The sequence below is a fragment of the Phalacrocorax carbo genome, chromosome 9 (genome assembly GCF_963921805.1).
Source record: "Phalacrocorax carbo chromosome 9, bPhaCar2.1, whole genome shotgun sequence".
NCBI classification, from domain to species: domain Eukaryota; kingdom Metazoa; phylum Chordata; class Aves; order Suliformes; family Phalacrocoracidae; genus Phalacrocorax; species Phalacrocorax carbo.
The window spans coordinates 21,163,495-21,190,219 of NC_087521.1; the positions used below are offsets into that span (position 1 = coordinate 21,163,495).

General features: G+C 43.7%; 1 protein-coding gene and 1 long non-coding RNA gene across 2 annotated transcripts in view; one reads left to right on the forward strand and one right to left on the reverse strand.

Moving 5' to 3' along the window:
• Nucleotides 1-23,865, reverse strand: part of ITPK1 (inositol-tetrakisphosphate 1-kinase) — a 158,954-nt gene extending 135,089 nt beyond the window's left edge. The window contains exons 1-2 of the mRNA XM_064460612.1: nt 23,706-23,865; nt 23,204-23,382 (exon numbers count right to left, since the gene is read on the reverse strand). Of these exons, the coding sequence (XP_064316682.1) occupies nt 23,204-23,298 (95 nt within the window). The 5' untranslated portion in view covers nt 23,299-23,382; nt 23,706-23,865. The remainder of the gene's footprint in view (nt 1-23,203; nt 23,383-23,705) is intronic.
• Nucleotides 23,866-24,001: 136 nt separating this feature from the next.
• Nucleotides 24,002-25,669, forward strand: LOC135315024 (uncharacterized). The gene is made up of 2 exons (XR_010374461.1): nt 24,002-24,369; nt 24,717-25,669. It is a non-coding gene; the product is annotated as an uncharacterized LOC135315024 (long non-coding RNA).
• The last annotated feature ends 1,056 nt before the right edge of the window (nt 25,670-26,725 follow it).

The window sequence follows — 26,725 nt, forward strand, 5'->3', positions numbered from 1 at the left end:
TCATGAGGTTCCCCTCGGCCTAGCTCTCCAGCCTGTCCAGGTCTCACTGAATGGCAGCACAGCCTTCTGGTGTACCAACTGCTACTCCCAGCTTAGGATCATCAGCAAACTTGCTGAGGGTACACTCTATCCCATCATCCAGGTCGTTGATGAATATGTTGAACAGGACTGGACCCAGCACAGACCCCTGGGGAACACTGCTACGTACGGGCCTCCTACCAGACTCTGCCCCATGAATCACAACCCTCTGAGTTCTGTTGTTGAGCCAGTTCTCTATCCACTTCACTGTCTTCTCTTCTAACCCACACCACCTTAGCTTGTCTAAGAGGATGCTATGGGAGACACTGTCAAATGCCTTACTGAAGTCAAGATAGACAACATCCACTGCTCTCCCTTTGTTGACACAGCCAGTCACACCATCATAGAAGGCTATCAGGTTGGTTAAGCATGATCTTCCCTTGGTGAATCCATGGTGACTACTTCTGATAACCTTCTTTTCCTCTACATGCCTGGAGATGACCTCCAGGATTAACTGCTCCATCTCCTTTCCAGGGATGGAGGTGAGGCTGACTGGCCTGTAGTTTCCCAGGTCCTCCTTCTTGCACTTCTTGAAGACTGGAGTGACATTTGCTTTCCCCTCCAGTCCTTGGGCACCTCTCCTGTCCTCCACAGCCTTTCAAAGATGATGGAGAGTGGCTCAGCAAGAACATCGGCCAGATTGTGAGGCTACTTCCAGCTGTCTGTAACAATTTTTTCTGATCAGCTTCAGCCCTTCTGCAGGCACCGCTTTGCCAAAAAAGGTCACCTTCAGAGCTCTGCATTGGGCCAACACCCACAGCACATGCCTTGCTGTCTCCTACACTCCTGACCTTCCATGGCACATCTTGTTGCTAATCTCTCTCACACAGACACACTGGGGTACGTGCACACAGGGTGCTCTAATTAATCCTGCCCTTGCTTTTTTCATAATTTACCCTAGACAGCAGCTGTTACACCCTTCATTTCCACTACTAACTGAGCACATGTTTGAAGACTACAACTTTTCCAAATTTGGCCAGAGCATGCAGGAGCTGATAATATACAACCCCCAAAACGCTATTACATATTCTCACCAGACGCCGTTGAAGCCCAGATTTGGATCTGCTGGGAGGTCTACTACACTGCCTAACTGGAAGAACTGGACAATTTCTTGGGCCTCCTCAGATTTTCTAGAAGCTGCCTTGACAAGCTAAATCATACCATCACACTGGAGCTCTGTTACTCATACCCTCATTCTCCCTCTCAGAAAAAAGCCAACATTTCAGCTGCATCTTTTACATTTGTTTCTCTGTATGGACTTATCTAGATTCTCTGGTACCTGCCCCTCCCCATTACAACACTGGTGTGACCACAACATGCTGATGAGTTTATAAGATAACCTAAATCCCTGTTAAAGGGAAAAATAAAAAGCTAAATTTCTATTCTAACCTACCAAATTACCATCGACCTTATCATTGCTAAGGAGGCAGATGTATGAACAGCTGATACAGCTTTTGAGTAGGAGCTGGAAAGGCAGACACAAAGGCACAGTAGCAGCTAGTTGTTTTCCTCCGGGTTATTTTTGTCTGGCTCCGCCCTCAAACTCACTCTTCAATCCCAATAATTGGCAGCAACTAATTAGAAGGAAAAATGCAAGCTGTCTATTAAATGTTTGATTAAATGTTGATTACATGTTTGATTAAACATGATCACAGAACAAATCTCTCCTGGACAAGTGTACTCATTTTCTCTTGCTACCTTCTTTTGTTTGTAGATATAAGAGATAAGAACTGTGGAGATGATGGTATACCACACGCTGGGATTTCAAGCCTATAGATGACTGCACAACACAAGGCCAGGAGAAGCTGATCATTCCCTCTGCTGTTTCAGGTTGCTTTCCATGTTGCGCATCATCAGATGCACACTGTTAACTCCCCATGTTCTCTTTGGGGCTTTCACACTTGACTGGGGGGTGTCATATGCAGGATCAGCTCAAAAATACTGCCAGAATTACATCACAGGTTAATTGGAGATACAGTCAGCATAAAAGAAAGGGACTCATAGAAAGGTTACAACTTTCTGTAAATTGCTGTAAATCTGAAATATGTACAAACACTTGAAGAATCATTATACATGGAAAAAGATCCACGTTAAATAACAACTTCAAATGATATTGAAAATTCTGGCTTAGATCCTTGAACTACATCTGCTGAGGAAAGTGATTTCTGTTCATCTCATTCGCTGTCACTTAAGACAAGAGATACCAAGTAACAGTTAACAAAAATGACTGAACCATATAATACTATTAGGATTTTACACACAGAGAAACATACACATTTACCTCTCAATCTTTTAGTAAATAAAAGTAACATTTGCTCAGAATATTTGCATGAATTTTTGACTGCGAAGGCAAAAGAAAACCCTTGACCAAATGTCTGCTTTTACACCCTGCTAGCACATCTATCTGCAATAGCAAGATTTCTTATCCCAAGAAGCATTTTTCCCAGGCAGCATGTTTTCACAGCTCTTTGCACATCAGATCCCTGCAGTCAGCCGTGTTTCATAAAGATAGGAGGCTGCTCCACACCCAGCTTTACGTAACCCCCTTGCATGCAGTCGCTCAGCCTTGCTGACTTCACCCTCATGCTGGGTGGGTATTATCTGCCTACTTGGACTTGAAGGGCTTCATGCTTGGTCAGCACACAGTCCAAGGTGCTACAGTAAGGTGCAAAATACACAGGTATCACCTTAAGGGCAGAAGCTATTCCAATTTAGCAAAAATGTTGCTCTTCAAAGTCTTCCCAGCCCTTAGGAACAGTAACATTGTGATGGTTATAAAACGATAATCAAAACCTTGCAAAAGTTGCACTTTAAGAGGCCATAAACTGTCATTATCTTATTTGGACTACACCCTTACATCTCAATGAAACACTACATCACCCCTAATTATTTTCTCTAATTAGTTTCCAGATAAAAGTAAAAAAAAAAAATCTAGGATAATAATTTTTTTCAAGACTAATTTGAACACCTCCAGTTTTTAGCTCCATCTGAATTCTAGCATCATCATCCACAACGTGTAAAAGAAGTCTTCCTCCAACCTGGCCTGCATGCCTCCATACCACCACCCCAAGGCGGACACCAGGCAGACATCACCCCAATCCCATGGACAGCTCTCAGACCTGCAAGGCTGCAGACCACCCAGCACCCTCCACAGACACAGCTGACCAACAGCCCATCAATGTCAGTCTAATGGTACTAAGGCCAGCCTTGATTTTGCAGCAGAACCCTCTCTCAAGGCCCAGCTTCAAGGGAAGATCAGTTTCAGTGTGAAGTACTAAAGTGCTAATTTTTTGAACGAACAAAAAGCACTAGCCGGCATATTGGTCAGCTGTAACACCTACAGTTCCAACTGCTGATTTCTGATGGGCTGAAACACCAGCTGTGTGCCCCGGGGCACTTTTAAACCACAGACCCTGCTTACAGAGGTACACTACAGCTTTATTTATATCCTTGTCTTACTTCAGGTTATTCGGTCAGAAGTCCAGAAGTGATGCTGGATAACAGACTATTTCATTATGACTTTATTCCACTGTTTTCACACTGTGGTGTTCTCCTTAGAGAAGTCCTAGTAAGATCATGCCTAGACTTTAAGGAAGACTTTCCTTAGTGAAGAATAGCTTCCCTGCCTGCATCACTAGGGGGAAAAAAAAAAAAAAAAGCCTACAGACAAACAATTAGGAAATGAAAGAAAAAAAATCTAAAACTGCATTTTTGGCCATTTAAGGCTATGAACTGAGAAAGAATGAAAAAGTCCTTATGTCAAAACAAAACAAAATTTTAATATTGTTAAAAGCAGGAAGATTTCTTTTTCAAGTATTTGTCTGTAAAATATTTCACTGTAATTAAGGCACTAACCCACAAAGTTTATTGTTAGGTAGGATGCAAGACTATTTACAGATGCTTCTAAAGATAACCTGCATGCTAAACTTGCCATTAAACTCCTCCCTCTGCCCATACACAGAAGAGAGAACATAATATCAAAGACGAAGTTTCCTTCCATTTCTTGCTCATATTTTACCACTGTCTTGGTGCTAGGATTGCTCAAGATATATTATCTAATGTCTCTATCCACCTACAGTCGTACAGTTCTTGTGCTGTAATTTAATGGCAGTAAGCCAAACATCACCAGTCTTGCACCTTCCTAGTAGTGTAAGTAGACACAACATGCTTATGCTGTTGAGCACCAAACACCTCCACTGATGATGAACATGCTAGGAGAATATGGGTGACAGAAGCTGTGGATGAAGCCTGACATTACAGACACTTCACACAGCACTACTGTTTCTTACCTCCTTTCTGGGTTTTACAGAGGAGCTTCATGAGCTTTTCTTTGTAAGGTGCTGCCCCTTGAGATGCAAGGTGCAAGTCTGCTGTTGTATCAGACAGCTGCAAGATAAACACTGCAGGCTTCTATCCTAGGTAAGATCCACTAGAACCAAGCAGCTTTTACTCAAACCACTTTCACGAGGCAGTACTATATGCTAAATCCTCTGATTTTTGTCATCTCTCATTGTAGGTCTTTATCAAAATAGCCAGTCAAGCAAAAGTATTGCAGTGCCATGCTGCTTTACCTTGGGTAACAGCAACCTTTCTGTTGTTGATTCCATGACACTAAAAGAAAAATCACTGTAAGTCATTTAATACTTGTACAGAGATATTAACTGGACTTGTCTGGAAGTGAGTCTTACTTAGGAAACTACTCCCACATGCACACATTAGGATCATATGAACAGTTGTATTCTATCCATCAACTCTTCCACTTGTTATATACCTTTCAGATAAACATGTAACAGATGACAGCTACTTCCAAGTAATTAAGCTACAGAGAAGATTTCCAAGGTGTTCTTGAATAACTAGCTTAGCATATTTTCCAAGAACTGACACCATGACATAATTGAAGCTACAGAGCACCCCTCTAAACTAGTCAAGCTGTTCCTCCGGAAGCTCTCCTTCATAGCAGAAGTTTGTATTTGTTCAATAAGCCTGAATACAAAGGTGTTTTTAAAGAGCTAAAGTTAGAACTCAATTTTTCAATGCAGGGTTTTCAAATGAAACAGGTTTCAAAACTGATAACCTCTGAGAAGGACATACCAAGTCCCATCAATGCCTCAGTCAACACATCCCAGGGACAGGAGGCTAGGACTATAACCTCTGTCTCTCATACTAACCCTCAGCCTTTCAGCTGATGCTTCATACCCTCACACCTCAGTGCTCTCAAACACTCCTTGGAGAAATGAGGCTTCTACTGGCTGCATCCCACAGGCTCACACTCGACAGTTATCCTGGCCACTTCTGCTTCTCACTCCTAAAGGCCCACCTATCCTGCACTCCTTTTGTGTGGAAAGAACTTCTCTTCAGTCCTTCCATGTTCATTCTGCAGTACCCACTGCCTTCATTTGCCATTATTAGAAACCTTGAACATGATATCTGCTCGTTCTGGGACCCAAAGACAGCAGGCTAAAGAGTCCTCAGCTTTCCCAGTCCTTGCCTGGGAAGGCACTGCAACCACCCAGCCCCTCTCTCACTCCAGTGATACAAGACAAGGTGGCAGCTGTGGTCCTGCCCTTTCTATCCTCCACAGCAGGGCAGTCTGCGAGGAGAGAGAAAAGCACCTCCTAGGGACCATGGTATCCTTCATACCCAAGAAAACCAATAGTGAGCTTCTGGATGCCAGTCATCATTTTGGACATCGTCTGCCATCAACTGGCACCTGCATAGCAACAACAATCCTCAGTTTCATAGCTTCCGTGCTTATGCTCAAGATGACAGCTGGATTAGCCATCCTGGGCTACTACCATCACCAAGTACTCCATTCAGAATGGGAACTACTCTAACAGCCCTTTACCGCTTACTATATACGTGCCTAATGGTCAAAGCAGTCACAGCTTTGCTTAACATCATTTCTTGAACACAAGTGGGACCATACTTAAATCTTTCCAAACGATTTCCAAAGCCAAAAGGAAAAGACCACATTAAAGTCTCCTCCCACCGGAAAAAAACTAAACCAAAACTAAAAAAACCAAACACACACCACTGGAAAACCACACCTTAGAGAGGCAAGACAGAGCAAGCAGAAAGGCAGTGTCCAGTAGGTCAAGAGCATGGGAAACCTACGGGACACTATCAGTCTGAGCCTAAAATAAAGAAAACCTGTAATAAGGACCTCCTGAAACTGGATGCATTACATCAGGGAAAGAAGACATTCCTAGTCCACATGTAATTCAGAAAATCGTAATAAAAATAAAATAGTCTCACAGCAGGACAGTTCAACAACATGAACTTCCTTGAGTAGGAGTGGGAACAGAACCCCAACTTAAGTACATGTAAGCACTCTTCCTGATCTGAGGCAAGGGTCATGCACTACCTCAAAGCATCACGCAGCCCGCTCTGATCACCACACCCATCTTCTTTCCTAGATGTGGCTCACTGCTGTCCATTTGAAGAGCAACCAGGAAAGGCGGTACAGGGCCTTGTAGTCTAAAAAGCCTTCATTCTGGTTTGGACATTTCTGTCTCTCCTGTGAGTGAGATCACTCCTTGAAACTTCCGCATATACAGAGAGATTAACTGAACACACTATGTTCTCCAGACATCTACAGGACTGAAAACAGTATGAGACAACCAACATAGAGTCCACCTTAAAACACTAAGCTTCGTCTAAAGCAAGTTAACTGCCCCCCTTGTTTTCACTTGGGAGTGTTTAGATTACACTCCTCCGCTTTCACTGCCAGGATGTGATCTGGCCAGTGGTTCACAGCTACATCCTCACCTGTAAAGGAAGACAAAAACACTGCCTGTGCTGCTCGTCAATCACTTGAAAGAGGTATTCTGCTACTTCTCAAGCATCATTTCAGAAGATATATCAAATGATTCTATTTTTCACAAAATAAATATGCAGTCTTAAAATCTCCTAGGAGATCCAGGGCCTCATTTAGAGGGCAAAAAATAGTTTCTTAGTATAATGGTGAACAGCAGCTTCCTTTAAAAAAAAGGCTGCAGAGCGTACCTGATCTTTTAATTTTTAAATAAGCATGACAAAGCCAAGCTGCTATCCACTTCTGATATAGCCCTCAGCCAGCCAATCATTCAAGTCTGTCAGACATTTATTACAAGTAAAATTGCGTATAACAAACACAAAGGAGTAAAGACTCGCTGAAGAGCCAGTCCCAGTAAACAACCTGCAGACATGAAAGAAAATTAATCACTTCTGAGAAGTGATTTTCAGTTGTTGTTGTTCACAGCTAGATACTTAAGTTACATAGTGCCTTCTTAGATAAGCTCCTATAAGAAGAATAAGAGACTCCTACTTTTTGAGAGCTTCTTTTTCCAAAGTTCCCATGTTAGGTAAACTCTTATCACTAAAAAACCCTCCCATTAGTCTCAGAAGGTTTAGGCCTAAGCTCAAATTTATTTGTAGCTTCCAAAGTTTTCATTTTCTAGTGTTTCATCAGGTTTTGTGTGCATTTGGTAAATGGTAACTACTTGCTCTACCCACAGGGTTACAAGGGCCTTCTTGGATCTCGGGGACTCATGCAAGAAGCAGAGAAAAAACATAGGAAGAAAACAACCCTTATCACTATCACAGTCTCTTCTCGACTGGATTGTTACACAGCCTCCTGGCTCCTTCTCTCCTCTCTGCTTTTCAAACTATAACTCCATTTTCACCACAAATTAAAATGACCAAGTTAGGAAAGTCAATGCAAGATGATGAAATCTTAGCTTGGCAAAAGCTGAGCAATCACTTGCTCTGTATATGATAAACTGAAAATATTTACTAGTTAAATAGGTCTGAGAAAGAACAGCAGTTAAGAGACAGCTAAAATTCTTAAAACACGTTGGGTTCTTCAACAACTGGGTTGAATGATATTTCTTTTATATAAACCATCAGTAAGGACCAGACAATTTTTAACAACTCAAATTTTTGATTTTGAGCCATGCCTCTGAGTAGATAGATGTGAATTAAGAGCTGCTGACAAGTATCAAGATAAAGTAATAAATACTTTGACTCTCCTTTGAGATCCAATGATCTACGAGGAATTTGCAGTCAGTTCCGCCACACAACAGCATGGTGACAGGTTTTTATTATTTCTGCATTTGACAGGTAGAAAAGGTATTATATTGGGAAATTCACTGTTTTGCTTAAGTTACAATGAAGCCTACGACAGAGCCAAAAGCCAAGCCTATTTTGTCTACCCGGCTAATACCTGATTCAAGAGATTTTTCTCTATTCTCTTTCGGACCAGAGCATTCCTTGATTTGGAAACTCCCTGTACAACTCCCACCCCAATGAATACATAGAAGAAATCAAAATTTAAACACATTTCAATTGCTTGCAGCTCATCTATGTACACCTAAGACTCTACTCATATTTCAAAGCTGTCTGGGCAGAATGCTTCAAAAACCCCTCATAGTCAAACTATACATTTACATTACAGCAGGAAAGAGCCTTCTCTCAGGTTTTTTGGGACTGGCCTTGCAAGAATGCCTCCGAGTTCCTGAGCTAGTGTAGTCGTCTGACACCAAAATCAGACCTTTTGAACAAACAATTTAATTTCTTGAAGTGTTGGAGGGGAGGGAAAAAGCCAGGGAAAGAATTTTCACAAAGACATATAGAGAATGGGAAAAAAAGTTAACCCTTTAATAGTGTTTATTTCATCAAAAGGAGGTCAAGCTTTACTGAAAGAGAACCTTCATCCCTGTTCTTATAGAAGGCTCCAACAACTATCCCCAAAGTGGCTGCTGAAAACACCCCCACAAAAACATTAGTGTTTTAAAGACCAAAACATATTTAATCAAAAACATTCTCCAGCACAAACCTTCCTTTACTGTAATGTTAGCAGCAGTGCTAGGCTGCTACATTCTGTCTGGACCAGCCCCAAACAACTGGCAATCTACTTTGATTTAATGGGAGAGGGAACATTAAGATTCTACATGGACCACATGCATCTTCCACAAACAAACATTTTGTGTTTCAGGTTTCACTACCACCAGCAGCAAGTGGGCTAAAGATCTATTCTTACTGGGAGCTTTTACACCCACTTATCAGTCTACATAAGAAAAGGTGGCAGCAGCACTGCGTAACAGGAAACTCAAATACTATACATAGTCCTACAAAAACATTTCAAATTACGCTACCGGATACTTCCCTGCGTCAAGGAGGCATTCAGAGCACTTTCAATGGCATCGTGGTGTCATGTTTTAATTACTACCTACCATGCTTTTGATTCTTGGCCATCAATCGTTATTATCAAGCCATTACATCTCTTAAGTGCCTTCTGTCAGTAGTTAGGTTGCAACAAATCAAGCACAAACCAGCAAAAGTACCCATGTGTTGATCCCAGGTTTGCCACTGAGAACAAATTCAATTTCCATTCCTGTCTCTCAGGCTTTCCATTAAAAAAAAGAAAGTCTGAACACCAGGTATATCCAGTTCGTAAGGAATCCAACAACAGAAGTTTCCAACAGCTTCAGAGGGAGCTGGATTAGGCCAAGGTCTGCAAATCTGCTCAGCTCTCGCCAAGGTCAAGAAAACTCAGCACCTTAACAAGTACGAGCTTTTGAGAAACTCGCCCTAATTCATATGCAAGGATTATTATTTCAGGAATAAGCACTAGTACAAAGAACTTGACCCCCATCTAACTTCTCCACAGAACAGATTTAGAGATCTTGATCTTACACACAGGAAACAGCTTTGCCCAGAAGAAATCTGTGGTAAAACTGCATCAGAATAAATGACTTTGTTTCCAAATTCTTTGCCCAAGCTATGAACCAAGCATTTTAATTAAGGTCTCCTAACTGTAGTTAGTGTAATTTGAGGTAGGGGGCAGGGAGGAAACATGCTTTTCCACAGTCCACTCATACCAAAACTGACAAAGAAAGAAAAGTAACTTTAAAAATACACGTTAGCTGTAGCACATGCTCTACCCGTGTTCTGTGGTTTCAGTAACACATTTTCTGTTTGAAGAAAGCCCTCCTGTCTGGTTCTACAGACCTTTTTCACAATGGCAAACAAGAGAAACTAGGAACAACGGAAAATTGGGGAAGTTATTTGTTAACATACAAACAGCCACAGCACATCAGACTGAAGGTTCAACCTACTCTGCCTCTATGTGGCTGTTTGCTCTGTTCTATAGCCAGACACAAAACAAACATCCCAAAATACTGTTTTTCTTCAGTGATCTCTTGCAATCAGAGCTACACTGTTTCATTACCGCTGCAACAATAGTAGAGGAAAACCTGCCAAAAAGGAATGGGATTGAGCATTACGTTTTATTATTTATAAAACTATTCAAGACAAACAAGAGATCAAATCACAGCACAAAAATATTATGCCAACCCCTACCCAAACAATACCTATTGTAAGCCAAGATGCAGCACTATGCTGATCAGGAAACTGCTTAACACAGTAGCACAAAAAGGACAAAAAAGTTTTACTACAAAAGCTGGCGGTCAGCACAGTACACATGGAAGCGATACTCTGCTGCAACCATAATTTTGTACTATGCGTCTAAGTTTATTTTTTACTTAGAGAAAAAAGACAAACTCCCCAATGACCTTTATCATTCAATCATTTCTGGCTCCTTCCAGCATCATTCTGGGCTCCAAGCGTCAGGTTCCTAGTTGACTCAAATGAGCACTTACACCCCTCCAGTCTCTTTGAAACATTCACTATTAAAACACAGCAGCTGACCAGCATCAATCAAGTAAAGTCTTCTCTACTCTACAGAGCCTTCTCAGGGCAAAATGACCTGATATGCTAAAGATCCATGTGGTTTAATTACAATACCCAGCAATAACCTGTTACATACTTTCAGGTAAAGATAGCCACGAGAAGCTTTAAATTACATTTAGGCCAGACAATAGCAAGATCCACTGTTTTGACTGCACAAAAGCAAGTTCTGATCCACAAAAAAGCTCTACCTTGAGGTGCAATGCTATTGGAAAACAGGCAATCCATCACTAGTAAGCAACAAAAGCGATGAAGGTCAATGCCTTATAGCATACATCAAGAGTAAAGCTACAATCACATTGCACTAACAAAGGAATCAGAAGGAAACTAGCTAGAGAGTTCTTGAAACAAAGCTATCCCCAAACAAAAGCAATTTAAACTTGGTGATGTCTATGACCAAAAATTTTTCCCTCTCCTGAATTGTGAATAGAACAAAATTCAAAGCACAAATTCTCCCAGATGCTGAGAACTGAGGGATTAAAATAGCATCAGAAAGAGAAAGAAAAAGAAAATGGAGCTTCAACCCCTTATCTAGCAGCAAGCCTCTACTTTCTATTCCTCAAAGCATGCTAAAATTTTGGTTCTATAAAGGCCAGGAAAAAGGTCAGAAAACCCTACTCTCTTCAAAATTCGCTCCAGCCTGGATAGAGTTCCCTGGACTTTGATCTATTCCTTGAGACAGAAGGAAAGATTACACCAAAATGTCAAGCCCCAAAGCCAAAACATAACCCCATCCAGTACCTGTCCACCTGCAAATAGATCTCTCCTCCTCCTATAGCCCCAGCTCCCACTTGCAGTCCATCCAACCAGGAACAGCTAAAGGTGAAGCACAAATCATCTTCCCTCCATAGATTAAACCAGCTTTAAAAGGTGGAAGTTTTGAAAAAGAAAACTTCTACTGAGTGACAAAGGGTGCTGCTCGATTTTATCATCACATACTCTTTGCACAGCACATGGAGCTCCAATCCAATGCACTGACAACAATACTTCTCCCCTTATGCTTTCCCCTTTTCTGCCAGATACAGGGTGCAGGTCAGCAACTACAAGTACTATTTTTTTTTCTACCACCAGCCTTTCATCAAAATAGTAGGCTTGCTTAGTTTCTTTTTCCCCTTCCTCCCTCACATACACTTCCACACACTTTTACAGGAGTTTTCTTTCAGTGCTTAAAAACTACCAGATTGACAGCTCCAGTGAATTAAGCTCCCTCTTTGTCGGCAAAACAAGAGCAGCACCACAGGCAACCTCAGAATAAGCTCCCTCTATCCTCCTCTTCCCACCCTTCTAACTATCAAGTGTATCTGAATGCTGAGCTTCGCACACAGCTCTATCAGACCAGGGGGCCTTGTAAAGAGTCTCTGATAATGTGGTTTACCCAGACTATCTCACAGGACACTAATGTTAAAGCCACATGTGATGGAAACTCATGAGTCGACACATTATCAGCATGCACCTGTGCTAGAGAGCACAGTAACTCTAAAACCATGAGGCTGGTCTGAGTGCATGCAAGTCTGTGCTTAAAGACTGACTGGCAAGGAAAATCTATTTCAGACAACAGTGTGAAAGAATGCTGAGTTGAAGCAACTCTTAAAGCCGTACTTGAAACTACAGAAAGGCAACGTTAACTGAAAACCAACAGAAAGACCAGAAAAATTCAATGCTCTCAATATCTGACTAAAGATAGGTGCAGATTTTATTTGAAAATTAATTGTACTTTTGGCATAAATGCTACAGAGTTTCTGTTCCAACTGCAGTACTAATATTTTACTTTTGGAAAGTGCTCCTCCACTATGTTACCACTTAACCTGGTCAGGCAGCAAACATAGAAAGGACACTCTCTTCAATTACAAGGGGTTTGACATACCCTCTGCTGCTGGTTGTCACAGATTAGCATGGACTAGATGAAGTTAGAAGATGACTCCTAAGCTGTACCCAGCTTTTAGTTGTTGTTCCTCCTCCCTCTTTTGCAAGTGTTTTTTTGTGTTTTTTTTTTTTTTTTTTTTATCTTTAGCAGCAAAGTCTTTTCTCTTTGGGGAGAACTTTTGACTTCTGAACTTACAGCATCTTGACTGAAATAATTTTTTTTGAATTGGTCAAGAACCAGAGTGTTTTCATAAAATGAACATGTATCCATACACTTAAAAATAAGTAATGCCTATTCCTTTACAGGTTAAAAAAAACCACAAACAACACAACACAGCAGAAGCAACTTTGTATTTGCTCATGTTTTACTTACAGCAAAACTAGAGAAAAGCCAACACGTGCGGATAGCCTCCTTACATTCCTGTGATGTCAGGAATGAAAGTGAGTTCAAAAATGCATTAAAAGGTTCATGTGGAGCAGATCCATCCGTGGCTATTAAACACGGTACCATGGACACAAATGCTGCCACTGGAGTCTGTAAACTAGTGAGTGACAGAAGGCAAGCGGGACTGCCAAGGGGAAGGTCAGCTCATTTGCTCTGTGCCTCATACTTCCTCTAAGCATCTTGCTACAACCATCGTTCAGGTCCTGGCTGGCCAGGTTCAGGTCTGTTTGGCTGGCCCCACACTCTTCAGCTGGCCTGTCAACCTCTGAGCAGTTAGGGCCCCTGCTACAACACAAAACATACTCATGAATTTCTGCAGGAGTAACCTCGCCATTTCCCTGTGCTACCCTCTCACCCTTCAAATGGTAGCAAGGAGGGCCTGTATGGGATGCATTGGTCCTGGACTCCAGTGACAGCAGGTGGAGAGGGCTGGATCCTCAGCCCGTAAAACCTCCTGAACTGAGATGAATTTTTGTAATACAAAGGAACAGCACGTTCCCGAACAAAGAAGTATCTACATGCAGCTGTATGACATGCGGATAGAGCTAAAGAGCAACAGTTATCAGTAATTACCTTCATCTCCGCAGTTTGTTTTTTAACTACAAGGAAATAACCCAGATTCTCATTGAAACACACATGTTTAAGAAATAACACAATTCAACTGAGTTTAAGTGGTCACTGCTGGACTCACTAAAACATAAGGTATTGCTGAAACAGGCAGTGTTTCGTAGCCCACCTACACAACTGATGACACTTTCCATCCTTGTAGCGAAACCAGGCTGACATGATAAGGAATAAGCCTAGTCATTTACACCAGTTCTTATAACCACAAAAGTCATTTTGGAGTGGCAGGGAGAAAGGACTGCAGCACTGGGGCTGCTGATGGGGCAGGCGTGGCATGTCACAAGTGGACCTTCATGATATCATTTCCTTCCAGCGCCATTAATCACCCAGGCATCGCTTGTTCTATCACCTATTAACCAGTTGCCCCAACACGCAGATAACTTTATCAAGGCTAGGCAGTGAGAGTCATTACTAAGCACTACAGCATGCAGTGCCAAAGGCCTGGTTTCCAAAGAATCCTCTGAACTGTTTCCTTCTGGTGTAAGAAAACACATTACACTACCACATGTACTCATCCATACCTAACATTGGGGGCAAAGTTAGAGGAAGTAGAAAAAGTCAACAGCACTTTAAAAAACACTATTTCAGAAAAGGACAACTATACGGCTTTTGGCCAAAACATTCAACTCAAACAAGGTCTCTTAACCAGGCCAATTAGCTAAAAATCTCAAGGGGGGGATCAACTCTTCAAGGGTAGAGACTCCCTCAAGGTGCACGTGTTTGTGTTTGCCCCATCAGACCATACCACAAACCTTCAGAACGATGGCCAGGAACATCCCAGCCTCACAGCTCAAGATATGGTATTTTGTCTTTTACTACAGACATGTCTGATTCAAGTATTTTTCTTCCTTTGCCAGTGGCACCGCGGAGAATTCAGTTTCGTGACGCAATGCCTCGGGATCCAGACCAAAAATGCAGAACCATTGCGTTACAGTGGGAAAGGACTGAAGATGGCTTGTTAACATGGAGGAAGAAAAGACTGTGAGGAGTGTGATGAAAAATGAAAATAAGCCTGGGATTTTGAGGAGGAAGGACCAACTCCAAATTCTTCCAAGCAAGCATGACTCCGCAGTATGCAATAAGACAAAACAAGATGCATTATAAATCTTCACTAACTGGCATCCGAGGGGAGAAGATTAAACAGCTCAACATGAACTGAACCTGCTTCCAAGTTCTGGGCCCAGCTCTGCCAATTACATTCCTAAAAGTGCCGCTAGATCTAGAAACATTACTTTCTCCACTCCCCAGACCAGACCCCTGGGAGCCCGCAGAGTGACCTCAATGAGCGCACCCCCTCCTGCCCGCACAGGTAGTAGCCCAGCTGTGGGAAAGAGCAGACTTCTGCTTTGGTTCCCAATTCACAGGAATTATTTGACAGAATTTGTTCAAGTGGCAATCATACCCCGGCCAAAATAGCCCAAGCATTGCAGCTGGGAAGAAAGAGAACTACAACTGAGGATGTTTTACTTGGAACTAAAGGACATCCCCCCCTCAATGAAACTCAGTCATTTTGAAAGCTGTTCTTAAAGTGTATGGTTGTCCTCCAAATAGGATTTCTCTCTGCAGAGAGAGAGAATACTAGCTTGTATTTGTGTAGTATTTGGACAGTATGGAAGTATCAGCAGTTTCCTCCTTGATCATATAAATGGCATAACGCCTTCTGAGGAGAGTTAAAATCCATCAGCACAAAACAAACCATTGTTTCAAGGACTGAACACTGAACTCAAAAATGAGAAAAAGATAACCAGACAGAAGAGTGTTTGTGCCACAGCACTATGGCACAGAAATGTCCAGCACAGGTGCTTATTTTATCTATTATCATGCTTATTTTAGTGGGTTTCACATGCTCTCCTTCCTTGTTTCCTTGAAACATGTTCAAGAACGTCACCTCACCAAAAAGTGTCAACTGTTGAGATGAATAGCACATTATCTGGCCAATATCATGAGATACACTGTCAGTCAGTGCTTCCCATGTGCAGTACATTAAAGCACAGCAAACACTTTCCATCATCTCTGACACCCTTCTCAGGCTGAGCCTATATATTCAAAACAGCTTCACACATTTAGACTCTGCCTAGACTTCCGAAGCCACAATTCCTGAATTAGTAAAGGGACATCAAGCTACTTATTGTACACAAAGAATTGTTTCTCAGGCACCTTCTCTGCTATTAAAGATTGGACCAAACCAGGGACAACAGAGAGGTCAACATCTCTGCCTTGCAATGGGACCACAGGCCCACGTTATTCCATCATGTCTGTCCAAATTTGTCTTAGAAGTCTCAAGCAACAAATTACACTGCTTGCCTGGACAATCACAGTATCTTTTCCACTTACCTATCATCCCTCCTTCTTGGCACAACTGAAGCCTGCTACTTTTTTTTTCTACCTACAATGGAACTGGGTAATACATTTTTTGGGGGTGCAGAGTTGGGGTTTTTTCCTTTTCTTTTTCCCCCCTATAGCAGCTTTTTACCGTGTCTGAAGATCTATATCCAGCCTCCTTTATGTTGAGTAAAGCAGTACAACACACCATATGTTCAAGACCTCCAATCCTTATCAATGCTCTCTTTTGGGCACTTTCCAGCTCATCTGCCTCTTCCTTGAAATGCTGTGCCCCAAACGAAAGGCAGTAGTAGGTGAGGCTACTGCAGCAGCCGCCTTATTGGCGCTGCGCAGAATGCAGGCATTACTTCATGTGCCTTGTAGGCTGTGTTCCAACTTATGTACCCCAAGATGGCATTTGCTTTTTTTTTTCTTTTTGGCAACACTGTTAATTTGTATTCAGCCTGTGATCTGCAAAAGAATGCAGATATTTCTCTGAAGAGCTGCCACCTGACCAAGCTTATTATTGTTCCTTTCTGCATATCAGTTCAAACAGGTTGTGGTAAAGGGATGTACTGTAAGGAGGACGCAAACTTCCTGAACCTAAGGTAAATGATTGCTAGAACACAAAACACAGTCGCTATGAAAGGGTGATTGTTATAGTCACTTCTGCTGCCGAGCGGCCGCGCTCTGTGTTCCCATGAAATGATTCTACAAGCATAATGCAGTAAGGTTTTTGTGAGAAGGATGCCTATCAGTAAGTGCTCTAAGAGATTAAGAAAATGCACACATATCCAATTCTTCTGGGACGTAAAGTCTTCTCTGCAGACTACTGGAAGGAGGAGCAGGAACACAGAAATAGAGTGAACTTTTCCTCCAAGAAATACACAGGTTTTTTGCTACTACCTTCAACACTTTTTCACAGCTTGGTATAGTTTCTACCATTAGGCTAGCTGTAAGGTTTTGTTAGATCCAATGTCAAAGAAACTTACCCACCCATTTGCCCCCAGTTATTTCTCATGATATAGTATTTCACACCAAAACAAGCAACAATGGGAGCTATTGATCAACATACATACATTTTATTTTTATGGCTTTTAAGGCTGTAAAAACTAACTGGCTCAAGCCAAGCATTTAACAGAAGTAGTATTTAGGGTTTTTTTGTGGGGGATTGGGGTTAAAGAAAATCCCCTGAGTTCTTCCTGGAAAAAATATGCAATACAATTCACAGCCTGCTATATAGAGAAACAGATTAATTTAATACCCTCAAACCAGCATTATTCTTAAATCTATCTTAAAACTCATGTTTAGGTTCTTGTGCACAGGCCACGGCACAAGAGAGACCACAAAGTTTAGAAGAGAAAGAGAGTCATACAGATCTACAGCACCGACAACAGTGTTTACCATTTTATGGTAGATTTACTAAACAGAATAGCTTCTCATACCTGCTGAAAGAAGGCTTAACTATCTGTCACAGATATGAAATAGGCAGAAATTGAAGAATCAATTTAGCTTAAAGAAAAGAAAAAAAACGAGCAAGTTCGAGTGACATGGAAATTTAAACTAGACATACTAATATTTTGGCAGGAAAAAAATCATTGGTTGCTATGTTCAGCAGATTGATCTGGTACCAGCATCAAAACAGCTTCATCATAACTCAATAAAAAAAAAAAAACAACCCACACCAAACCAACCCACCACAGTGACCTGTCATACCCAAACGGTCTTCAGTACAGGTGAAAGGTGCCCTAACAGGAGCTCATACCCAAAGGAAAGTACATCTCCTTGCATAAAACCCAAACCAAGACCTGCTGACCTGATGCAGCTAGCAATTCAAGAACATGGTCTCGTTTCACACCAGTCTTCAGCAGTGGGTAGCACCTGGGAACCAAAACCAGATCAAGAAGCCTTAGCTTCCTGTGTGTCAGTGAATGCTATCAGTTTGTCACAGATGATCTTCCAAGGAGAGGAGAAGACAATTCGGCTTGCTCGCTACAAATCAAGACAACTGGGCTTTACTAGACGGCATTCTCGATTACCTCACTTCCATCTTCTTCTTTTGTGGGCAGAATTTGATTTTCTCAGAATGTCTATAATTTCCTGAAAACTTTTGCTTCCCAGATGTTCACCCTGCTTTTATGAAAAAAATACAGCACAATAAAATATGTCCATAAATAATCTGGACATGATGATGTACAAGCACAGTTCTTCTGTCTGTCAAATCACAGGATTTATCACAACACAAATTACATCTTTGGGCAACTCTTCAACTCCTTTTCTATTCATTTTCTACATGCTATAAAGAGGAAATTCTGACTCACTATGTATACAGCTACACAGAAAAGCTACCACATTACCATGCAAACTTATGAGTTGCATATGTGAATGCTTTTGCCCAAAATAACTGAGAATTAGCTTACCATTCAGAATGGGGTGACTTTAAATTATCTCCTCTTGGATGAAGCATATTTCACTTCATATAACTAACTGATTCACATTGCCATAACCTTACTGCCTCACATCTTCATGGCTCCCAGGAGAGACTATATTAACAGATGACATGCAGAACAACTACTAAGGAAATGGAGGCTTTTATAGAGTGCACAGCCATTTGTAAATGGCTGTACCTCACTGATCTCAAATGGTGTCAAACACATACAACTCATTTTCTGAACAGATACATGCATTTTTCTGTACTACCATTACCACTCCTCATATGGCATGAGCAACAGGCTTTTTATTCACAACCTCCAGAGAGACCTGGTAGTATATCTATGCATATTCTGTAAAAGGATAATATGGGTATCCAAAAGCCTCTACCACTGTCTGCAATTCACACTGCAGCTCTGTCATCTTGGTAATGGAACGGCGCACCTCCATTTCCCTAACCTTCTATTAGTGCTCGTGCACCTGCATGGTGACAACCCTTCCGAGGTCAACATGATGAGCGGGGAACTGACTGATTGAGAGTCTTTGCCAGTTGAGACAGAGGTCGAGACCAAGCAGCTAGAGGAAGAAGAAACTGTTCCTCTCAGCAGTGGCAGGGACAGAAGACAGTATCAGAGCTACATGCTTACATGACAGACTCCTGAATTCTCAGTTAGGAGTCCCTAGAAACTTGTCTTACTTTTTAGCAGGCTATAAATATTTTATATTTTGCCAATAGCCAGCCCCCTAAAGCTCTGAGACTGCGCCATCACCCTGGTGGAGCCGAACATGAAGGCTCACAGGAACATCTACTTGAGATGCACAAACCAGACATTTGCACACTGCAATCCCATAAGGCGCCCTAGTCAGGGAACTGCAGCCGCAACATATATGCTAGCATGCAGATAATACCAAGTTCAACAAAAAGCATGGTGACCTAGCAGTTTTACTCAAAAGCACAGGACAGCCTGGCAGTAGGAGCATCTTAAATTGCCTCCTGACTAATAAATTCACTGAGAAGCCTGCACTGAACACCCTGTTCCACACGGAAGAGCTCACAGTGCACACCACAACTCAAATAGGAATGGCCTCTTATCAGCAAGGCTGAGACAGAGACTCTCTTCTCCCCTCTGAAACTGTACTGATGCACAGAAAGGAACATAAAAGTTTTACTCCACCAACAGCTTATGTAGAAGGGAGTTGCTGGGTGGAACTGAAAACCACTGTGGGAAGCAGAGACCAGAACTGAAGGACGCACCTCATCCCAAAGGAACGCTCCTGCCACGGTGCTACAGACATAGCACGGAGGATGGCTATCCTGGCACTGGGGAGGGAGCTTGCATTCCTCTCTATACACAGTGGCAGGTTCAGCCAGAGGATCAGAGTGAGCTTGGCTCATCTTCAGGTTCAGTCTCCCTTGGGAGACACCAGCTACAGGCTTGAAACTGGGCTTCCCACTTGCCAGGCAAGTGCTCTATCCTCTAGGTCGACAGCTGTCAACATGTTATGCAGGGACCACTGATCCTCTGCAACCGGCCTGTGAAACCACACTGCCTTTTTGCTCACCACACTGCTCAGAAGCCTGAAAGAGATGAAGAAGCACTAAGGGCTGCACTGGGCTGTAACCCAACAATTTGGGGAACCGCTGGTCTGGCCTATAAATGCGGAGGTAAGTATCACTACAGGCACTGCTTTCATCTCCTTGGCCTACACCTGGAAGGCACAGCCAAGGCCATTATGCTCTATGAAGAACATAGATCTGGTAGTGTGTACTTAGGGTGCACAGTGAGGACCGAAAGTGCAGGTGAGCTCAAAGGCCTTTGATTCAAGGAAGATTACCTTGTGGAAACAAAGCTTAGGCAAAAGCCCCAAGACACCATGTTCAGGCAGGACAACTGCCGTGCCAGTCACACATGGTACCAGAACTTTATGTTACCAAGTGAAAATTTTAAGAAAAGAAGGTAGGTGCCTCTTAGTACTGTAGTAACTAAACTAGAAGAATTCAGATGCCAAAATTTAACAGGAAAATCTACTGAAACCCAGCAGCCTAAGTTGCACTTTAAAGATGGATACAAACATGAGGAAAGTATTTAAGGTTCCTGCCCAGTCTTTGTGGAGCAGAAACCTGAAGACAGGCCTGCCTATGCCCCAAAGCAGCACCTTAATAGCTGGGCCACTCACACTCACCCATGTCTCATTTCAGCCGGGACAATGTAACAACATTTCAGCTTAGGAGTGCTGCTGGAGACAAAACCTGGAACCAATCTTAAGAAAGCAGTTCAGCACTTAGACTGTGTCTCAGAGGATGGTTCAAACAGATTTTGAAATGTGTGTCTGTGTCCCGTTTAGGACACAGTAGAAGTGGCAGTAGAAGTGGCTGCACTGACAGGCTGCAAAGTGAAGACTTTTCACATCCTAACAATACTCCTGATTTAAACCCAGCATGCTTCAGGAGTCCATTAGGAGACTTCTCTTACTCTCCCGGATTATATAACTGCTTCATTGCAAACCCATACAAACAAAATTGGAACTTCATCGTCAGCCAGAAAGTATACCCTTAGGCAACAGGCATATAAATTCCAAGTAACAGTCACCATAAAATACACAGAGCGGACAGACAGACACAAAGTCCACTCTAATGCATGAATCACTGTACAGGAATGAGTACGCTTGCCTTATTTCCTACCATACACAATATTTCTGGTAAGATGTATGTTGAGCTTGGCACCACTTTTTCTACAGCAACAAAAGCTTACAAACACACAAGTAATCAAGTAAGTATTATGCATAAAATACTTAAAATCTTTGACTAAATGAATGCAGCCTCCCACTGATGTCAATGGAAGTTACTGGGAAGGAAAACAGAGCACCCAAGATATCAGTGCAAGTTGCTCCAGGGACTGTACTGATCTTTAAACCAAACACTTAACTCCACTTCTACAGAAAGGCTAATATTAAATGCTTTTAAAAATATCAAAGCATGACTGAAAAGATATAACTACCCTGTGTGTGTAAATGCTACTCAAAGTGAGCTTAGCCTGTACAGAATGAGACAGCCTAATTTTCATCAAGAAATTAGTAACGTGTAGCAAAAGAGATACTTCGGGGTCAATTTTCACAGCACTGTGAAGACCTAAAACTATTAATAAATTGGTACAGTACACAAAGAAATTGTAGATCCACGTTATGTAACACAAGCATAAGAATTTCTGAAGTAGAGAAAAATGAAGCAAAGACCTAGTCAAAGAGATACAAGGACAGTGGAAGGCAGAACGTCAGTTTTGGAGATTCCTAAACACAAGAAAGCATAGCACATAATACCAAGAATGAAAGACAAATTACTACAAAAAGGTTTTTTATCTATTTTCTGAGATTGCCCTTAGTTTCTGGGCACGAAAAACAGCCTACACCAAAATTCGGGGCCCTAGAAATGACGTTTTTCAAATGCTTATTAAAGTGTATTTTTGAGTGTGTCAAAAGCTAACTGAAAGTCTCTCGGGCAAGGTCAAAGCTTAGCATTATTCATCAAGTAGCATTTTGTTTGGAGAATCACAGGAAATTTAAAAATACATTAAACCAGAACCTGCAGCCTTTTCTATACTTCAAAAAACTCTACTAAGTTTTTCTGAAGTTTGACAGAGAGGATACAGAATGCCAAGAACACAAACTGATGTAAAAGCTTCTGCCACTTCTTCAAAAGTTTTCTGTTTCTTCTGCCTCCTTTGCCTTTACAGAAAGGAGCAAGGGCTGCCAACACAAATTTCACAGGGACGGGTGCTTTTAGCACGACATGCTTTAATAACATGTATTTGAAGTCTTGTAAAATACATTCTGCAAAGTTTGAACAGACTTCACAGAAAACAGAACATGAGTTACTTAGAATATTTTTCAATTACTAAAATTGATCTCATACACTTGTTTTAATATTTATTTCATTCTAATAGTTTATAAGCTGTTATTCATTATCAGAAGCTTTAATGCATGTGTTACCAGACCTTGGACCCACATGGAGTTTACATTTGCAATTAAATAATAAAATTGTGTAATATACTGCGTATATTATCCTCGAAGTTATTCAGATAAAGTCTAATTACAGCTTATCGAACTAACCTTTTCCTCTGGGACTGCAGAAAAGACACAGTCATACCACCTTCAGACATTAGATTCACATCTCAGGTGAATACAGGCTCACTCAGGGGCTCATATACCCCAATTTCATGTGTTTCCACAGGGCATGAAGGAAAGTTATTACCAGTCAGTTTGACTCTTCCTAATAATAACTCGGCTTCAGCTCCAAATCTTAGCAGGGTCCGCAGAGAATCCAAATGAGACTATTTCACCGGGAATACCAGAGACCTCTTGGGCAAGCAGCAGACAGAAATCTATCCGGGCAGTAAACCCGGGCTGTGCCGGGCCGTCACTCAGACACACACGGACCGAGCCTCCCGGGCGCGCGCGGCAGCCGCCCAGGTAAGCGGGAGGCAGAACTCCGCCGCGGCCCCGGGGACAGGGCCAGCCCTGCCTCCCCCAGGACTCGGCGAGCAGGGCCGGCTGAGGGGAATCACGCACCCAGCAAAAAACGCCCGAAGGCCGGGCAGGCCACGGCCGAGCCCGGAGCAGCCCGGCCCGGCCCCGCTACGCCCCGGCCCCATCCCGATCCCGGGGCCGCCGCCCGCCCCGGCGCTCCCCGCAGCGCGGCGAGGGCCGCCTCCTTACCGGCACAGCTCGGCGAAGGCCTGGAAATTCAGCTTCCTGATCTTCTTCTCGCTCAGCCAGTAGCCCACCCGCTTCCCCTTCAGGAAGGTCTGCATGGTGCCGGCCCGGGGAGGCGGATCAGCCCGGGGCGGCGGGGGCAGCCCGGCCACAGCTCGCACTCGGCGCCTGCCAAGCAACGGCTTTAAGGGAAGAAGAGAAAAGAGAGTCAGTTGTTCCCCGCGGAGGACGCGGGCGCTGCCTCCCACCCGCCCGCTCCGCGCCGCCGAACCGAGCCAGGCGCAGCCTCCGCCGGCGGCGGCGAGCGGCGTGCAGCCCCCGCAGGCCTCGCCCGGCACCGGCAGGCAGCTCACCCAGGCGGGCAGAGAAGGTGCCTCTGCCGGCACGGACGTTGCTGCCAGCCCCGGGGCGGCCAGCCCAGCGGGCATGCCACTGCTGCCCACCGAGCGGCACCCACCGCCGCGCCCCGCCGCCCCTCTCCCGGGCCGCCTCCGCCCGCACGGACCCTGCCGCCGAATCGCCTCCGCGCCCGCCCGCTGCTGCCGCTGGTGCTGCTGCGGGGCCGCGGTGCTGCTGCAGCCGCTCAGCTCCCCATTTGCCCGCTACTCGCAGCCGCCTCCACTTCCTCCTCCTCCTCCTCCGGCTCGTCCCCGCCTCTCCCCACTCCCAGCCCACAGCACGGGGGCGGGCGTGTGGGTGGGCGACCAACAGCAGGACACACCCGCCGCGCCGCGGCCCCGCTCCCACCGAGGGGCCGCGCCCGCCCCGCGCGGCGGGCACAGTGCCCGCCCGCTCCACCGCCGCCAGCAGGGGGCGCCCGGCGCCGCCTTAAAGAGACAGAGCCCTTTTCTCCGGTTGGCCCGTGAGAGCTGTGCCAGCGCGGCCCCTGCCCCGCTGAGGGCACCGCGCCGGGCCGCCCTCTGTGTGGGCCTGGCGTTTGCGTCACCCTCCCCTGCGGCTCTGCCCGCCGCAGCCTGCCGGCGGCACGGCGGGGGGCACTCTCCGGCCCCTCCCCGCGCCGCTGCCTGCCGGAGGGCCCGGGGCCTGCCCGCCGAGCGGGGGAGGGCCCGCGCCGCCCCGATGCCTTGCCCAGAAAGCGGCTGCCGGGGTCAGGGGAAGGGAGCGCGCTCGGCTGCCTGCACTAAAACTCAAGGAAACGCTGCGCCCAGGTTCTTATTTAAAGGGCTCCACCGACCGCGGGGGGCAACTCCCGGGCGGGCCCCCCGGCACCGCTGGGGGAGCCGCGGGGTCCGGCGGGGCCGCCCCTCCCGCGGGCAAAGCCCAGCGAAGCGAGCTGCCCGCGCCGCCTTCACCCAGCCGCTCGTATTTCCTGTTAGAGTGACTGAAAACGGTTATTCAGTATAAAGGTGTACATCTTTCACGGAAAAAAAAAATTCCAGTAAACGTGAGCTTTCCCAGCAAAACCAAGTATCTCCCTTCCTCGAGCATCTGGCAAGTATCTGTGAAGATTTATCAGAAGTTTCAATAACAGCTATTTATTTCACTTTTTTTGCAGGAGGCAGAAGGCCGGCAATCACCAGCATGAGCTGGCATCCTGATTCTTGGGTTGTGCATTCCTAAATGCCGAGGCAGCTGTTCTGTGCTTCATTTCAGAGGAAGAATGTTTCAGTCTGAATTACTGTGGTATCTCACAGCACAAGTATAATCTTCCCATCTTTGTTTCTCCTCTTCATCTGAAATGAGTATCATCCAGCCTGAACGTTTTCCCATCTTTTTGCGAATGGAAAGCACAGCTTTTGTAATAATTACGTCTTTCACAGAAGGGTTGGCAGTACCTGCAGTCCTGAACCGAGATGCAGATGATGCTCCTGCGACGATGCTTTCTGTGAACCAAGCTCAGAGCCCTGTACGGTGGAAACTGCTCAGCCAGTTCTGCTGACTCACAGTGCCACAACAAATGCGGTTTAATAACTTCAGCAGAGTATCGGGGAAGTAGTAGAAGCATCCATTCAAAGGAAAGAAGGGGGAAAGCCTTAAGAAATGTGGAAGGGGTCACTGACCTAGAGAGTAGGTAGAGACTATTTTACATTCTTGTCGTTATTTACAGGAACAGTGAAGTCATCCTAAACCAAGAGTGTATTAGAAAGTAGGTGGGGAGTGGAATCGCCTGCGAACAGCTCATACCAATGTTTTTTGAAAACGTATACAATACTACTTTTTCTCCATTTGTGGTGGCTTTGAGGACTAAATGTTTATTTTTCTCCCTCCTCTTAAATTATTTGCCACGGATCTGTTATAACCTTTGTTTTTCAGAGCACTTTTTATCTTAATCATATTCACTGTCTTGTGCAGTTCATTAGTTAATGTAATTAGAATTAGTGAATGTATTTTGATAGCGTGATTCCTGCTGCAGAACGTTACACTGATATTTAAGCATTTCAGGGAAGTGTGGTAACTTCAGGAAGATTTGTAACTCAAAAAGGCCCAAATACAGGACTTTATCACGCATTATCAAAATTAAGTAAGAATCCTGAAACAAATTGATTTGGGTTTCCCGGGTTTCATTTTGCTTATATCAGGGCTTTATTTCAGCTATTGTTTCACTGGACTTACTTTAAACTTTATTAAAATTTGCATCAGTGTATTAAGCTCAAAATTTATAGTTGTATCAGAATGGAATATGAATGTATTGAAACATTACCTTAGTGAAGCCATCTTCCTAAACGATTTCTTTCTGAAAGTTTTTTCTTTAAGAAATGCCACCATTTCAGACCAATTTAAAACATCATCTGCAGACAGAAAGATTTATTAACTTCTTTCCAGATATGGCAGAGCAGGTTTTTGGAGGTGTTGAGCATTCTTGGCTTCTGTGGAAATGAAGCACAGGAGCTACAAAGGAGGAATCTGTTTTGCTCCAATATAGACAAACTTGAATGACATGTATGAAAGATCAGATTCAATCTTAGGAATGAGAAAGCTGGTAAATTCCTTCATTTTAAACTGTCTTTTTTGAATCTTGCCCCTTCAACAATTTCAGGTGTGGGAAATATATTTCATCTGGTGTGCCACTCTGCTGCATTTTGCTGCACAATGTTGCTAAATAAATTACAATCTTCTGTTTACATTGCAGAGCCAGTTCAGGCAATGCCAAACCTGTGACCACACAAAGCCCCAGGGTAATGTTTACCTAATTCCTGATCAGTAGCAAGTTGACTATTCCTGTGACTTTCTGTGGCCCAATGCCGTAAGCTGCAACTCAGGAGCTGCTTCATGCTAATTAAAGGGGCGAGGTTTGATTAAGATCTTGAGCCTTCTGGCAATCAGAACTATCTTCCTCTTCATCTTAGCTTCAGCTACAGGTCAAAGCAGGTTTCCCTTGTTTAGCTGGAACCTCTCACACCTTGTCTTCTAACCCTTTCAACAAATACAGGGGCTCAGACAAGGTTGGACACTTGCAACCTGGCACAAGTTAGTGAAATTCCACAGGATTCATTTTGGAATAAGATGAGGCATCTCCATTCACTTCCTTAGTTATGAAAGTATATTTTCTTAATGAAGGATTAA